Here is a 15,313-nt window from a genome sequence, read left to right on the forward strand (position 1 = left end):
GAACGTCCTAACACGATGAAATACAAAGCCGTACTGTATTTATTTTCTGTTGTGCGGAGTAATTAGTGGACCGTTGTCCGTTTGTTCCGCACCTCTTCCGTTAGTCGTTTTTATCGCTCGTCTATTACATCATAGTCATAGCCGCACGCGCAGCCTCGCAGCGTGACCCGCGTGCGTAGGCGCAGGTGACATGCTCTACGAAAATCGTACATTTCTAATTATACCATCGAAATATCTGAACAGTTCTATTAAGCCAGCTATTATGTTTTTTTTTCTTTTTCCTATTTGTTCCGTTTGGGCCCTTTTTTGCCGGGTTGCTCCGAAGGTTGGGATCGTTTTTACTGTGTCGGGGGCGAGGGACGCGCGCCGGCCCCTCCCGCCGCCCGGGGCCGTCCTTGGCCCGAACGTTCACCTTGGCTCGCTGCGCGCCACACGGGCCCACAGGTAACCAAGTTCCGCGAACTACGTGATTTCTATGGCTGTCGGCCGAAAGTGGATCCAGGGGTATGTCGCGGCCCACTCGCTCGACGGTAATGTTACCGGGAACTGTAATGGAACACTGTGACTACCCTCCGGCGAGGCCGCCATTCGAGCGAGAACATCGTGTACTTTTTACAGTATCTAATGTTCTGTATGAGAGTGCTGTGAAGATCGCAATCTACGCGGCCGATCGTCGTGGTGGTCTCCGTTCTGTTAATATCACGTTTATTTTGGTGCTCGCTATACTCATCTCAAGCGGGTTACCTAATTAAGTTCGGTCTTATTACTGTCCTTGCATCTCCTGCATCGAAGTTACTTCCCCCGTATCCTTTTGCATGATTTCAGTAGGCTCCACCTACCAATTACTTAGTAAGCCTGATATTGCAATTATTCATGTTGAGATAACATTTATACTTGTAAATGATTTACGATGATAATTATTATTGCCCATGAAGCTTGAAAATCCCTAATCAATAATCTTAATACCTGATGGCTAAAGACAGACAAACTGTATTTTCTTAGCCATAACTTATCATAAGCTATTATGATCAAATAATTTCCTCTAGCCGAGCTGATGGTAATGGTAATGTTATTACGTTCTGAGAATGACGATAACGAATAACTTTTAAACGTGTTTCCAAGGAAACGAGATAAATCCTGGAGATAAACCAACCACAAGAGGGGTCACCCAGAAAGTTTTTATGTTGAGAACTTGACAGGCACTTTACGTGTCGAGCGATGTTAGCAAGAAATGTACGCGATAGAACTTGACGAGTTTAACCTACTTTTTTTCAATACTAATTTTACAACCTTTTTATGGCTTCAAGTTTGATTTAGTGCCACAAAAGGTATTTGTGGCGTGCAACAGATTATGGCGATTTTAGTACCAGTGCCAGCCAATGCTTGCTTTGTGGGTTCGTTCACCGTACACCTAGAACATTAAGATGCTCTGCATGTTCCCGACTATACCCCTACTGCATGGTATTTTCTGCTGTCGTGATTTGTTATTTTGATGTGATCAGGCCTGGAGCCGCCGTGCGGATCCCGAGCTCGACGCCCGTAATCTTATCGCATTAGAGGCCGGACATAGGAAGGGCATTAAATTTGAACGATCGTCGTGAAGCGGCAGGCAGAGCGAACGCGCCTGAAACCGGTCGACGGTCCGTAAATAATGGATTAGAGGTGAAGCGAGGGACGAGGGGTGTGGCGCACGCACCGGCTGCGCGCGCAGGAAGAGCGCGCGGGGAGCGGGGCGGCGCGCGCGGGGGGCGCTGCGCCTCCCGTCAGCTGTTGCGCGGTCAGGACCGCGCCAATGCATCGGCGTCGATAGTGCGCGCCGCCCGTCTCGACCCGACCCCGAGTGACAGTGACATAGTGCCAGTGCCCGATCAGTGTCAACAGTGCCTGTGCCGTGCCCTACCAGTGTTGTGTGTGAGCCATGAGGATGTGCAGTGCTACCGTCGGGAGCTGACCGCGCTGCCGCCGCTGGGCGATGAGAAGTTATGTTACGCCACCGACCGAGGTGATTATCCCGACCTCGGTCCCAAAAAAACACCATGCATGTGGATTTATCGACGGAATGGATTCTTGAAACGGGTGCCCGTTTTAGGTTGCTCTGGCGGCTTGAGCTCTAGGCAAATTTCGGTAAGCAGTGCCGAAATTTTAGACGTTTTTGTTATGGTAAAAATGTGTTCTTTACAAAAAAAGAAACTCATTTCTTTTTTAGGGTATTTCAACAATTACTGTCGCCCTTTCGCGTAGCTCACATAGGGGAGTTTTTTGTCAACGAAACTGGCTGTGTGATTTTTTACAAATTTTATTTTGAGGGTACACCTGCCCTTCAGCATGACTAAAATGAAACGACTCACTGCAGGATTCTGACTCCTAAAGATTATCGACATTATCGTATATTAAACTCGCTAGAACAGATATCGTAAACGTACGTTGTTGATGGGTTTTTTGGTCTACCCATTTCTATTTTCAAATGCTTAATACAAATTCCTTATTGAGCAAACAATTTTCACGCAATCGTGAACGCCACTAGGCAGGTTCATCACGCAAATTCGTGAAGTGGATGATTATGCGGACACTGCGTTCATAAATATTAATGACCAGTAACGTTGCACTGCTGCCTTCGCTCAATATGCAACTGGATTGTACAAATTTATTGCTAACGCTTGCAACTGAGATTACGCAAATTGACGGCAATATCTTCTTGACATGCAATCGTTGATTCGCATCCGGCGCCTCGTGATAATCCACTTTGGATGCCTTGCATTCAAAATGTCCCCACTTTTAGCATTCGCCAAATCATAGGAGCAATCCAAAGGTTTGCACTAAATCTGTCAATTCCTTAATATCTACTTGGAATTAGAATTCTTGGTAATCAGTATTTTTATTAGCGGCACACAAACTTTAAAGAGTTTAAAGTCACTAAACTGCATCTTAGATTAGACCGAACTTAATAAAAACGATTCTCGTTTTCTGTCGTGGTGTTAATTTATCGGACATTAGTGACGCAAATGTTGTAAAACATGTAATTTCTAGTCATACTGCGTCTTTGTTAGAATTCGTCCTAAATTGACATTTTGCACCTAACGATAAGTGTGCCAGCATAAAAGGCAGGTGTAGATACCCAACACCTTGTGCTTTGTCTTCCGACAGCATTAATTAATCGCCCATAACTGCACCTAGGACAGACTAATGTGGAGACTTGCCTGATATATGTATCGAGGAATTGAAACACCGGTCTTCATGGATTGGTTATTCCCTTACGTGAGTCATGATCAAGGTGTGAATAATTTTATTTCTTGTAATTCCTCAAGCGCTCTTGAGTCTTGGTTAAAGAAAGATACCGGAACAAGCTTAGTCACCGAGTAACTTTTTGCTCTTGTGCAAATCACACCGGAAATAGATACATAATAACATCTCTATGCAGTTGACATCTTTATATCTTCATTTAAACCTCACAATTACTTTTTTGAAAGCTTCATGAATTACAAACTGGCTCACTTTTTTCCCATGTTGTTGCTAATTATACGAGTAGCAACCAGCTTATGAATAAATTCAAGTACAAAAAAATTATGTTATTCCGACCGGTTTTTAAATCCAGTATCGGTGAGTAGGTACATTCCGTTGTCGAGGTTTGACTGCATCAACATGGATAACGTTTTAGTCATGTTCAATGTGTGACAAACAAAATAAACAAACTCCCAGTCTGTGTCGTTTACCTTTTCGTTCGATGCTTTTTGCTTTATCTTTCCTGCTTCTGAATACTTTATGTTGCGATCTATTTTAAAGTTATCGTCATCTTCTGCTCTGATTTCGATAACATTTTTTTAATTATGTTCAATGTGAAGCAAAGAAAATATTACTACGTTAGGGTATTTTTCTAAAATATCATTGTTTTTTTTTGCTTTCGATTAAACAAACACAGTTATCTTTGATTATATTGATATGAAGAATGTTACAATCAAAATTCTCGTTTACCCATATCCCAATATCTGGTTTACCATTTTGTACGTTGACGTTTACTTTATCTGTTCCGCTTCAAACATCTATTATGTATTTGGCATCAAGTTCAAAGTAATATGTAGTTATTATTACGCGACCCAACTGCGGCGACTTTATTTTCTTCTTCATTGTTTCATTTTACTCAACTACCTAACTTAATTACTTACTTAAAGTTCTTCGAATTTTCTGTAACTTGTTTGGTTTATTTGTTAAAAGTTTTAAAAATGTGTTGTTGATCATCATTAAGTACTTTACCTAATGCAGAGACTTCGCAGTAGCAGTGGGGGGCAAATTGCCATGGTCTTTTTTGAAAAACCACGGCTTTCCTTTGTATTCAAAACAAATGCAGTTTTAGGGTAGACCTAATACACAAAAAAAAGCTTTGGTGTAGAAAATTAAGATCGTAACAATACGCTATTGTCTTTGGGTTTTAGGTTTGGTGAGTAGAATAGCTTACCGTACCGCAATACTTTGAAAGTATAATCTTAAAACACCTTGTTTTATGATCTTCCGTAGAAATACATAATATGCATTTCCATCTGCAGCCAAAATTTTACTTGTTTAAATTCACCACCTCATAGTCATAACCTTAGTTGACACCCCGTGTGTAAGTATTGTGTAAGACAATATGATAAATGTGTGCAGAATTTTGTGTAGGTACATGATTAAAGCCGTCATAGGCATTCGTAATCTATACCACATATTTGTATATGACTTCCATAAATCTCTACAGAGCTTCATATCAGCGTCGCCGTTGAGTGTAATTAGCGTCTCGAATGACGCGCGCCCCGCTGGATGCATCGGTGCATCGCACGGTAACTCGATTTAAAAGCAATCTCGCCGCCTTGGCTCAATTTCCGCGCCTAATGCACATTCGGCACCAGAATTGGCCACTTGAACTGTGTGCTCATAATTATCTGAACATGTCAATAGTTTTTTTAAGGATAACCTTTCCATATATATTAAATTTTTGCTTACTTAAAATAAATCATTTATTCGCTTGAAAAGGGTACAGTTACAGATGTTCACGTTTGTTGTTGTCCTCCTTAACACATAATACAGCTTCTGCCAGTCCGTAACTGATCATGATAACTTTATTTTCTTATCAACCGCCTCGGTTATACTTATACGGTAGACCTATACTAATTATTTTCTTATTTAAACTAAAAGATTATGTGGAAGACCAGTGCCCTGTTTATCAAAAGCTTGTAACTTGTAATACAAGTGGTAGTCCCTTTCTAACAAATCCTGTCAAAAAGGGATTTCCACTTGTATTACAAGTTACAAGCTTTTGATAAACAGGGCACAGCTACCCGAAAGTGGCTTAACAAGAATCCATACGGCTTGCTCTTTATTATGTCACTACTTGATTTCTCGTATGTTTCGAAATACATTAATGTCTTAGTTTAATGGATTACTTACAATCCCTGTAATTAAAATGCCTGTCTTAATTATTATGCCCGGTTCTACCGTTTAATTACGTACCTGATTATTCTGAGTTCTTGTTCTCCTAAGGTCTTTACAGAAACTGTATTATATGCTATACTTTTAGGGTGTTTATTTGTAATTAATTATTTTCTTAAATTTACGCCATGATTCTTTGTACGTTGCACTTTAAGTAGGTACTATAGTCTGTCAACTGATACATTTATTATCATTATAGTATTATGAATAATAGCATGTCTTTTTAGGGTTCCATAGCCAAATGGCAAAAAACGGAACCCTTATAGATTCGTCACGTCTGTCTGTCTGTTTGTCTGTCTGTCCGTCCGTCCGTATGTCACAGCCACTTTTTTCCGAAACTATAAGACCTAACCTGTTAAAACTTGGTAAGTAGATGTATTCTGTAAACCGCATTAAGATTTTCACACAAAAATAAAAAAATAAATTTTTTTTGGGGGTTCCCCATACTTAGAACTGAAACTCAAATTTTTTTTTTTCCATCCGTATGGGTTTGATGGAAAAAAAATTTTTGAATTTTAGTTCTAAGTAATATCATTTTTGAAGACCTCTTCAAAAATGATATTGAGGTTTCTAATATCATTTTTTTCTACACTGAATAGTTTTCGCGAGAGACACTTCCAAAGTGGTAAAATGTGTGTGTCCCCCCCTGTAACTTCTAAAATAAGAGAATGATTAAACTAAAAAAAATATATGATGTACATTACCATGCAAACTTCCACCGAAAATTGGTTTGAACGAGATCTAGTAAGTAGTTTTTTTTAATACGTCATAAATCCCCTAAATACGGAACCCTTCATGGGCGAGTCCGACTCGCACTTGGCCGCTTTTTTGTAGTTATTGACATCTATATTAAACTAGTATTACTGGTTTGATAAATGACACTCGTTATTGTTTTTTTTCGTAACAGGCCTATTGTTCGCACGCTCCATCTTACATAACATTTCCGATTGTCAATATCATTCTTAATTATCACTGAAGAATGTTCCGGTTTTAAAGTTTCGTAGTCAATAAGAATCTCATATAATTTCAATGTGTCTGTCCGTCTGCAGCTTATTCAAGTAGCTACTAATTTTCAAAGCGCTTGAATCGCACAGAGTGGACTCTAGACTGGTATATAATGGCGTCCAAGCTCTGAACCAGCTTGGAAGGCAAAACAGAGTGCAACTGGTATGGATCCCAGGGCACGAGGGATTCATAGGCAATGAAAATGCAGATGAACTTGCCAGAACCGGATCTGAAAGTAACCTTATAGGTCCGGAACCATTCGTGGGGCTCTCACAGGGAACCATCACAACGGCTATTAAAGACCATGCCAAGACCAAACATCAGGAAGAATGGAACAGTCTGACGGGTCTAAAGCATGCAAAGCTCTTCATGCAAGGAGTAGACTCCGGCTGGAGCAAAAAGCTTTGGAAACTTATCAAAAGACAACTCCAAATCATAACGGGGGTGTTCACTGGCCATTACGGGGTCAAAGGAATTCTGACCAAGATGGGACACTCTGACAACACCGATTGTCGTATGTGTGGCGAAGAGGAAGAGACAGTGAAACACTTAATGTGTGAATGTCACGCCCTAGCCAGACAAAGAATGAAGGACTTTGGAGCAGGATATCTGAAACCAAAGGACTTTAAAACGCTACCCATGAACTCCATCATCCGACGCATGGATATGGTGGGAAAAGCTCTTGAGTAGCTGACGGATCTTCTCCAGGGGGTAATTGCACAAAAGATCCCTATGGGTCGAAGTGTATCCGTAAGGGCCCCCGAAAATAATAAGATAAGATAAGCTACTAATTTCAAAAATATATACATATGTACTTCTGTTTAACATTTTGCTCGTCACGTCGCTCGGCTATATAGCCAGCTATTATATACCAAAATTAAAAAAAATACAAATAATAGTAAATGAGTATGTAATAGAAATGATGTTTATATTTATGATTTGGTGCGCAGAGTACAACTATTACAATATGCAATTGAAAATAAATGTAAATTAGACATGGTTGCGTGGTTTTTTTTTCTATCAACCCCTTTTTAAAGCCAATTTGAAGCTAGTAAGGAAGGTTTGAGTCTGCCCTTGCCAATATTAGTTTCTGTGTGTTTTGTTTCATGGCATTCGCCTTTGTAAAAACGTGCCAATCCGATATGAAAACTACAATTTTGCGTTCTCTTCTCTCAATATCAAAAGGTGGTAAAATAAAATCGTAGTACTTGTTGTAGTCCGATAAGCCTTATCCTGTTTCTAGCGGAGTAACATTTATCTAATTTGTTTCTGAGTAACCTCGATTATGTTTATCGATGTGTACAATGTAATTCCTATAACCCTGCAGCCGACCGTACTTGCGATAACACTTGTCTTACGTTACGGCACAATCATAGAGAAATATAAGTAAAGAAAGAGTGGTAACATCAGTTTTCTTACCAAATGCGAGTTATTTCGTAGTCGACATCTAATGTCAAGACGCGGATATTATCAGTTCTGCTAGTTGACAATAGATGTAGCGGCAAACAAAAACTCTAATGCTCGACAGTTTTTAGCCAATACATATTATAACCGTATTAATCTGTCAGCTCCCAGAGGCTCATATTTGAGCCAGAACGCTTATGGGTGACGTCATATCGTGGGAAACGACAGGTTAACCGGTTCTCTATTTTCAACTCCTTCTGCTTATAATATTAGTTGTGAACTTGTGACATCTGGTGACAAGTAGCGGTACTGATAGTTCCATTACTTGACATTAGATGTAGACTACGAAATAAAGAGTTATGCAGTTGTCCCACCGCAAGCGATGAGCTATAAGCGAGTAGAACGATAAACTAGAAACGAGCGGCGAGACGCGAGTGTTAGCTTCAATAGTTTTGTCGCTCGGCTATAGGCGAGTGTTCGAGTGCGACGGGCTATTGGTCTCGCAGCTTAAATTTAACTACCAAGCGAGCATCGCCGAGCGAGTACCGCTGAGCTAGTTTTATCTCATCGCTCTTATCTCGGCGACAAACTAGTAGAGCGAGTGTTCTCGCCGGCAGTGTGAACAGCCAGCGATGAACTATAAATATATGTATCTCTTTTACTAACACGGGATCCCTATCTTTTGTTTGTTTCTTGGGCGAGAAAATCGCGGATAGCTAATCGCTTACTCGCTCTTGGTGGGACAACTGCCTTAAACGCGAGCGTTTTGGTAAGAAAACTGATGTATGGAGTTACTACTCTTTCTTTACTTATATTTCTCTATGGGCGGGCACAACCGACTCGGGTATTAATGTAACAAGCGTGTTACTTACATGTTAACAATACTTGACTTAATGTACCCGTGAAATGTTACTTTTGTTGTTCTAATCATCCAACTAATCGATTGGAATTGCTTTGATTTTTTTGCGTTTTTTATTCAATTATCATATGATGTTACAAGTTCTATTTAATAGGCACTAATTAGAATAACTAGTATATTAATGTTATTCGCGTAAAGTTCCATCCATTCATTGTTATACCAGTATGAAGTTGATTATTATTTATTTTCTTTTGTTCCTAACTTGATAAGTAACTAGCAAACTTGACTACACCAGTTTAAAAATAAACTTGATTTTAAACTTCCAACAGTTCCAACTATAGTTAATGAGAATAGATAAGCGTCTTTAACAAGTTTGCTTTATTATTATTAATACGGAGTTACGGACCTCAAGTCTTATCTTTTTTGTTTGATCGGCTCGGAATCCGGCGGCAAAGCGAATTAACCGTCCAAATGAAATGGCATTCCCGAAATAAACACAATTAAACTGCATTTAATACGTGGGCGAGCTCGAGGGCAGTATCAAAACACGTCTTTAGGCTTATAATGCGTTCGTAATAAAATAAGCCGGTCGTTCACCTCGAGAATCGTTGCCTACGAGTATCTCGCCCGCGTGGGACATTCGCTAAAAATACGTGCAACGCGTTCACGTCTCGCATAATAATGTGATCGTCCTTATATTGCCGTGCAAAGATCGAACGTTGGAGACTCGTTCGTTTTTAGATTCGAGTCGCTCGTGCGGTTGTACGATACAGTGTAGATGTATATGTCGGAGGCAGATCGTAAAATCGGCCATATCAAGATATTCCTAGGCATACCATGAAACGCCGCCATTTCATGATCTGACTAGCGACTACCAGCCATATCGTTCAAACATCAACGTTTGACGATTTTCCTAGCGACTTTTAGGCATATCAAAGTGTGATATTCCTAGGCATATCATGAAACGCCGGCATTTCATGATCTGCCTAGCGCGACCATCAGCCATATCGTGCAAACTCAAGGGGTGATATTCCTAGGCAGATCATGAAATGCCGGCATTTCATGATCTGCCTAGCAACCACCAGCCATATCGTGCAAACCTCAATGGGTGATATTCCTAGGCAGATCATGAAACACCGGCATTTCATGATCTGCCTAACGACGACCAGCCATATCGTGAAAACCTCAAGGGGTGATATTCCTAGGCAGATCATGAAACGCCGGCATTTTATGATCTGCCTACCGACGACCAGCCATATCGTGCAAACCTCAAAGGGTGATATTCCTAGGCAGATAAAGAAACGCCGGCATTTCATGATCTGCCTAGCGACGACCAGCCATATCGTGCAAACCTCAAGGGGTGATATTCCTAGGCAGATCATGAAACGCCGGCATTTCATGATCTGCCTAGCGACGACCAGCCATATCGTGCAAACCTCAAGGGGTGATATTCCTAGGCAGATCATGAAACGCCGGCATTTCATGATCTGCCTAGCGACGACCAGCCATATCGTGCAAACCTCAAGGGGTGATATTCCTAGGCAGATCATGAAACGCCGGCATTTCATGATCTGCCTAGCGACGACCAGCCATATCGTGCAAACCTCAAGGGGTGATATTCCTAGGCAGATCATGAAACGCCGGCATTTCATGATCTGCCTAGCGACGACCAGCCATATCGTGCAAACCTCAAGGGGTGATATTCCTAGGCAGATCATGAAACGCCGGCATTTCATGATCTGCCTAGCGATGACCAGCCATATCGTGCAAACCTCAAGGGGTGATATTCCTAGGCAGATCATGAAACGCCGGCATTTCATGATCTGCCTAGCGATGACCAGCCATATCGTGCAAACCTCAAGGGGTGATATTACTAGGCAGATCATGAAACGCCGGCATTTCATGATCTGCCTAGCGACCACCAGCCATATCGTGCAAACCTCAAGGGGTGATATTCCTAGGCAGATCATGAAACGCCGGCATTTCATGATCTGCCTAGCGACGACCAGCCATATCGTGCAAACCTGAAGGGGTGATATTCCTAGGCAGATCATGAAACGCCGGCATTTCATGATCTGCCTAGCGCGACCACCAGCCATATCGTGCAAACATCAATGGGTGATATTCCTAGGCAGATCATGAAACGCCGGCATTTCATGATCTGCCTAGCGACCACTAGCCATATCGTGGAAACCTCAAGGGGTGATATTCCTAGGCAGATCATGAAACGCCGGCATTTCATGATCTGCCTAGCGCGACCATCAGCCATATCGTGCAAACCTCAATGGGTGATATTCCTAGGCAGATCATGAAACGCCGGCATTTCATGATCTGCCTAGCGACCACCAGCCATATCGAGCAAACCTCAAGGCTCAAAAGGAACGTAAACTTGTATTAAAAGGTACGATCTGGCAACACTGGCTCGGACGCAGCGCCATATATAATGCAGCGCCACCAGTGGCAAAAAATGCAATTATTTTACGATGCGATCGGTATGAATGAAGCTAGGAATTCGACGCTCTCATCGATCTGCCGAATCTTTTATAAGACAGATCGTGATATGCCTGAGTTAATTTTAGTCAGATCATGAAATGGCGGCGTTTCATGATATGCCTAGGAATATCTCATCAATTATTTTACGATGCGCCCGGTATGAAGCTAGGAATATCAACGAATACATTGGTCTGACCGATCTGCCGCCTCTTTTATTAAGGCAGATCGTGATACGCCTGGGTTAATCTTAGTCAGATCATGAAATGGCGGCGTTTCATGATATGCCTAGGAATATCTCGATATGCCCGATTTTACGATCTGCCGCCGACATATATAGCATGTAGGTACTATGTTGTATGTGTGTGACACGTGAACACAATGTTCCGTCGCCAGTGTCGCCACGCGTTCTGCCTGTTTACATATGTACAGTCGTGTTATATTGAGACCGCATTTAACATTTCAAAATGGTCCTGGCTAGCTTTAGTTGATCCCTTTTCGTTTATGTGTAAAGTATTGCCAGTATTAGTATTATTACACGCGATTTTGGAACCGTAATATTTATAAGTGCAGTAAATGTTTTATTAAAAACATTATCCTGTTTTTTGCTATAAAATAGTGCTTGTGGGCAATTTGTCCAAAGTTGCTGTACCATAAAACCACAGAAACAAGTTTATACCGAATACAGGAAAACCACATTTCCATGTAAGCACATGACGCCTTGACTCCGACGCGCTGAAATTATTATTTGCATACATTAAAGTCATAAATGTGACTCGGTAATACTAATATTAATATTTATTGACTTCATTTATGAATAAATAATGAGTCAATGTCTTTTGTTCATTCAGGAAGTAATTGTGTTTATTGTAGAGCACTTTCAATTTGACCTACATCTATGAAACAAGCGGGGTTTGTGTTGTGAAAATTTAGTATCATTTGAATTCAAATTGCTTTCAAATATTATCAAGTCATAATATTTGAAAGCAAATATTATGACAAATCATACATATGATTTTCCTAAATAGATCTTATACCTACTGTAGCAATAATTACTGCAAACACCTAATTCAAATATAAATAACGCATTTTACCTGTTACATTAATAATAGCGGACTCGGAGTTGTTAGTACACTCTAAAAAAAATTTGGTTGGCCCTATCAATATCTTGATAGTCGTAATCAAGCATCTTGATTCCATACGAGCCTAACAAGAACTTAGACACATCAAATAAGGTAATTCTGATTGCTATTACTATATCTATGTAACTGAACCAATTAAGATCTTGTTCAATATTTACACGAAAAATAATTATGCTAACTAATTGATCCTAGCAAGATCAACTAAGGGCTTGATAATTATTATCATGATAAGTTACTGTACCAACTAATACAAACAAGTCAGTTTAACTAAGATGTAGGTCAATATTAACATGAAGAATTACTGTATTAACTATTTGACCCAAATAAGTTCAACTAAGAACATGATTACATCGACTAATGCACCTTATTAGCCTGAACTAAGATATTGTTAAATTTGAATCTCAATTGTTTAATCATTTCAACTAAGATGTAAATCAATGTTAACATGAAGAATTACTGTATCAACTATTTGACCCTAATAAGTTCAACTAAGAACATGATTGCATCGACTTATGCATCTTATTAGCCAGAACTAAGAAATTGTTAAATTTGAATCTCAATTGTTTAATCAGTTCAACTATGAAGCTTGTCTAGTACAATATACCATTCTTCATCAATTGTACTAGTACAATAAAACACAACAACAAACAACAAGCTTCATAGTTGAACTGATTAAACAATTGAGATTCAAATTTAACAAAGTAAAGTTTTATGAAAAGGGGGTAAATGAATAAAACAAAAAATATATATAATAAGATGTTATTTATTCATCTAAACATTTAGAAAACTAAACGTTTTACATTTAAAAATCGAACTTGTACATACCTTACATATATATTATAATTAACATTTAAAACGGGCTACAAATATAATGACCGTTTGGCGTACAACCGTCGATTTCCCCCTTATGGGTACCCGTTGGCGGCAGGCTCGGGGACGTCTGTCGCCTACACGAGGGTCCCTGGGATGGCCAATGCGCAAAAAATGGCGCACTCTTAGAGAAGTAAAGGGAAACAGTTCCTCCGAAGTCAAGTCCGCAGTTCGGACAGCCGCTGGCGGGGTTTCGGAAGCATGGTCCCGATCGTTTCCCGTGCCTCGCCTTAAAGCCTTGAGGCGGCCAACAGGGGTTTTACTGGGTAGACCTGGCCCCAATTTCACCACGCCGACATTTGTCAGTGACATATGTCGGGTGACAATTGTCAAGTGACAGGTGACAAGTGACAACTTCGTAAACTGTTTTTGTATAGAAGTGCTTATAAACATGACAGGCATTTAGTTACAATTGTCCAATTGACAATGATTTGGTGAAACAAGAGTAGTTTTTATAAGTCGACATATTTGTCAATTTGTCGGTAATTCTTGACATGAGATCGGAGCTGTGTCAGGCTTGGGTGACAATTGTAGTGTTTTCGTTGTTAGCAAACCCCGTTATCATTGTTGCAGTTCATTGAAAATAAACGTTCGCAAAACTGTGTACCCTAAATTCGCCTTTAGGGTACAAATAAAAATCGCTTTAAATCACTTTTTAACCGCCTTCAAAAAAAAAGGAGGTTCTCAGTTTGACCCGTATGTATGTATGTATGTATATTTGTTCGCGATTATCTCGCGTTTGGCTGAACCGATTTTGATGCGGTTTTCGGAAAAGTGTTTCTTACATTCTGGAGAAGGTTTTAGTATACATAGATCTGAGCTGATGCTGAACCCTGGCTGTACCCAGTGGAACTCAGGTTTGATGCAACATAGGCTCACGCTGTTTTGGTCATCCGACACGCCTTGATGAGCACTTGGGAGAGCAGTACCCAAGATAGAGCTGATGCTGAACCCTGGCTGTACCTAGTGGAACTCAGGTTTGGTGCAACATAGGCCCACGCGATTTTGGTCATACGTCACATCTTGATGAGCACTTGGGAGAGCAGTACCCAAGATAGAGCTGATGCTGAACCCTGGCTGTACCTAGTGGAACTCAGGTTTGGTGCAACATAGGCCCACGCGATTTTGGTCATTTGTCACATCTTGATGAGCACTTGGGAGAGCAGTATCCAAGACAGAGCTGATGCTGAACCCTTGCTGTACCCAGTGGAACTCAGGTTTGGTGCACCATAGGCCCACGCTATTTTGGCCATCCGTCACATCTTGATGAGCACTTGGGAGAGCAGTACTCGAAATAGAGCTGATGCTGAACCCTGGCTGTACCTAGTGGAACTCAGGTTTGGTGGACATAGGCCCACGTTATTTTGGTCCTGCGTCACATCTTGATCAGCACTTGGGAGAGCAGTACCCAAGATAGAGCTGATGCTGAACCCTGGCTGTACCCAGTGGAACTCAGGTTTGGTACAACATAGGCCCACGCTATTTAGGTCATCCGTCACATCTTGATGAGCACTTGGGAGAGCAGTACACGAAATAGAGCTGATGCTGAACCCTGGCTGTACCTAGTGGAACTCAGGTTTGGTGCAACATAGGCCCACGCGATTTTGGTCATCCGTCATATCTTGATGAGCACTTGGGAGAGCAGTACCCAAGATAGAGCTGATGCTGAACCCTGGCTGTACCCAGTGGAACTCAGGTTTGGTGCAACATAGGCCCACGCTATTTAGGTCATCCGTCACATCTTGATGAGCACTTGGGAGAGCAGTACCCGAAATAGAGCTGATGCTGAACCCTGGCTGTACCTAGTGGAACTCAGGTTTGGTGCAACATAGGCCCACGCTATTTTGGTCATCCGTCACATCTTGATGAGCACTTGGGAGAGCAGTACCCAAGATAAAGCTGACGCTGAACCCTTGCTGTACCTAGTGGAACTCAGGTTTGGTGCATCATAGGCACACTTTGTTTTGGTTAACCGACTTGTCGTCGTGTGCCTATGTTGCAGAGTTCCACTAGGTGGGTCGATAAACTTTTTTCTAACTGCCTTTAAAAAAAGGACGTTCTCAGTTTGACCCGTATGTATGTATGT

At 41.1% G+C, this 15,313-nt stretch overlaps 1 protein-coding gene across 2 annotated transcripts in view; it reads left to right on the plus strand.

Moving 5' to 3' along the window:
* Nucleotides 1-15,313, plus strand: part of LOC134662749 (zinc finger protein jing) — a 188,239-nt gene that overhangs the window by 134,989 nt on the left and 37,937 nt on the right. The window contains exon 1 of one of the 2 annotated variants that reach the window (XM_063519033.1): nt 1,577-2,002. The exons of the other annotated variant lie outside the window; for it this stretch is intronic. Coding sequence (XP_063375103.1) covers nt 1,983-2,002 — 20 coding nt within the window. The 5' untranslated portion in view covers nt 1,577-1,982. Of the gene's footprint in view, nt 1-1,576; nt 2,003-15,313 lie in introns of those variants that run through there. 2 annotated transcript variants of the gene reach the window in all.

The sequence above is a fragment of the Cydia amplana genome, chromosome 3, assembly GCF_948474715.1.
Source record: "Cydia amplana chromosome 3, ilCydAmpl1.1, whole genome shotgun sequence".
Taxonomy (NCBI): domain Eukaryota; kingdom Metazoa; phylum Arthropoda; class Insecta; order Lepidoptera; family Tortricidae; genus Cydia; species Cydia amplana.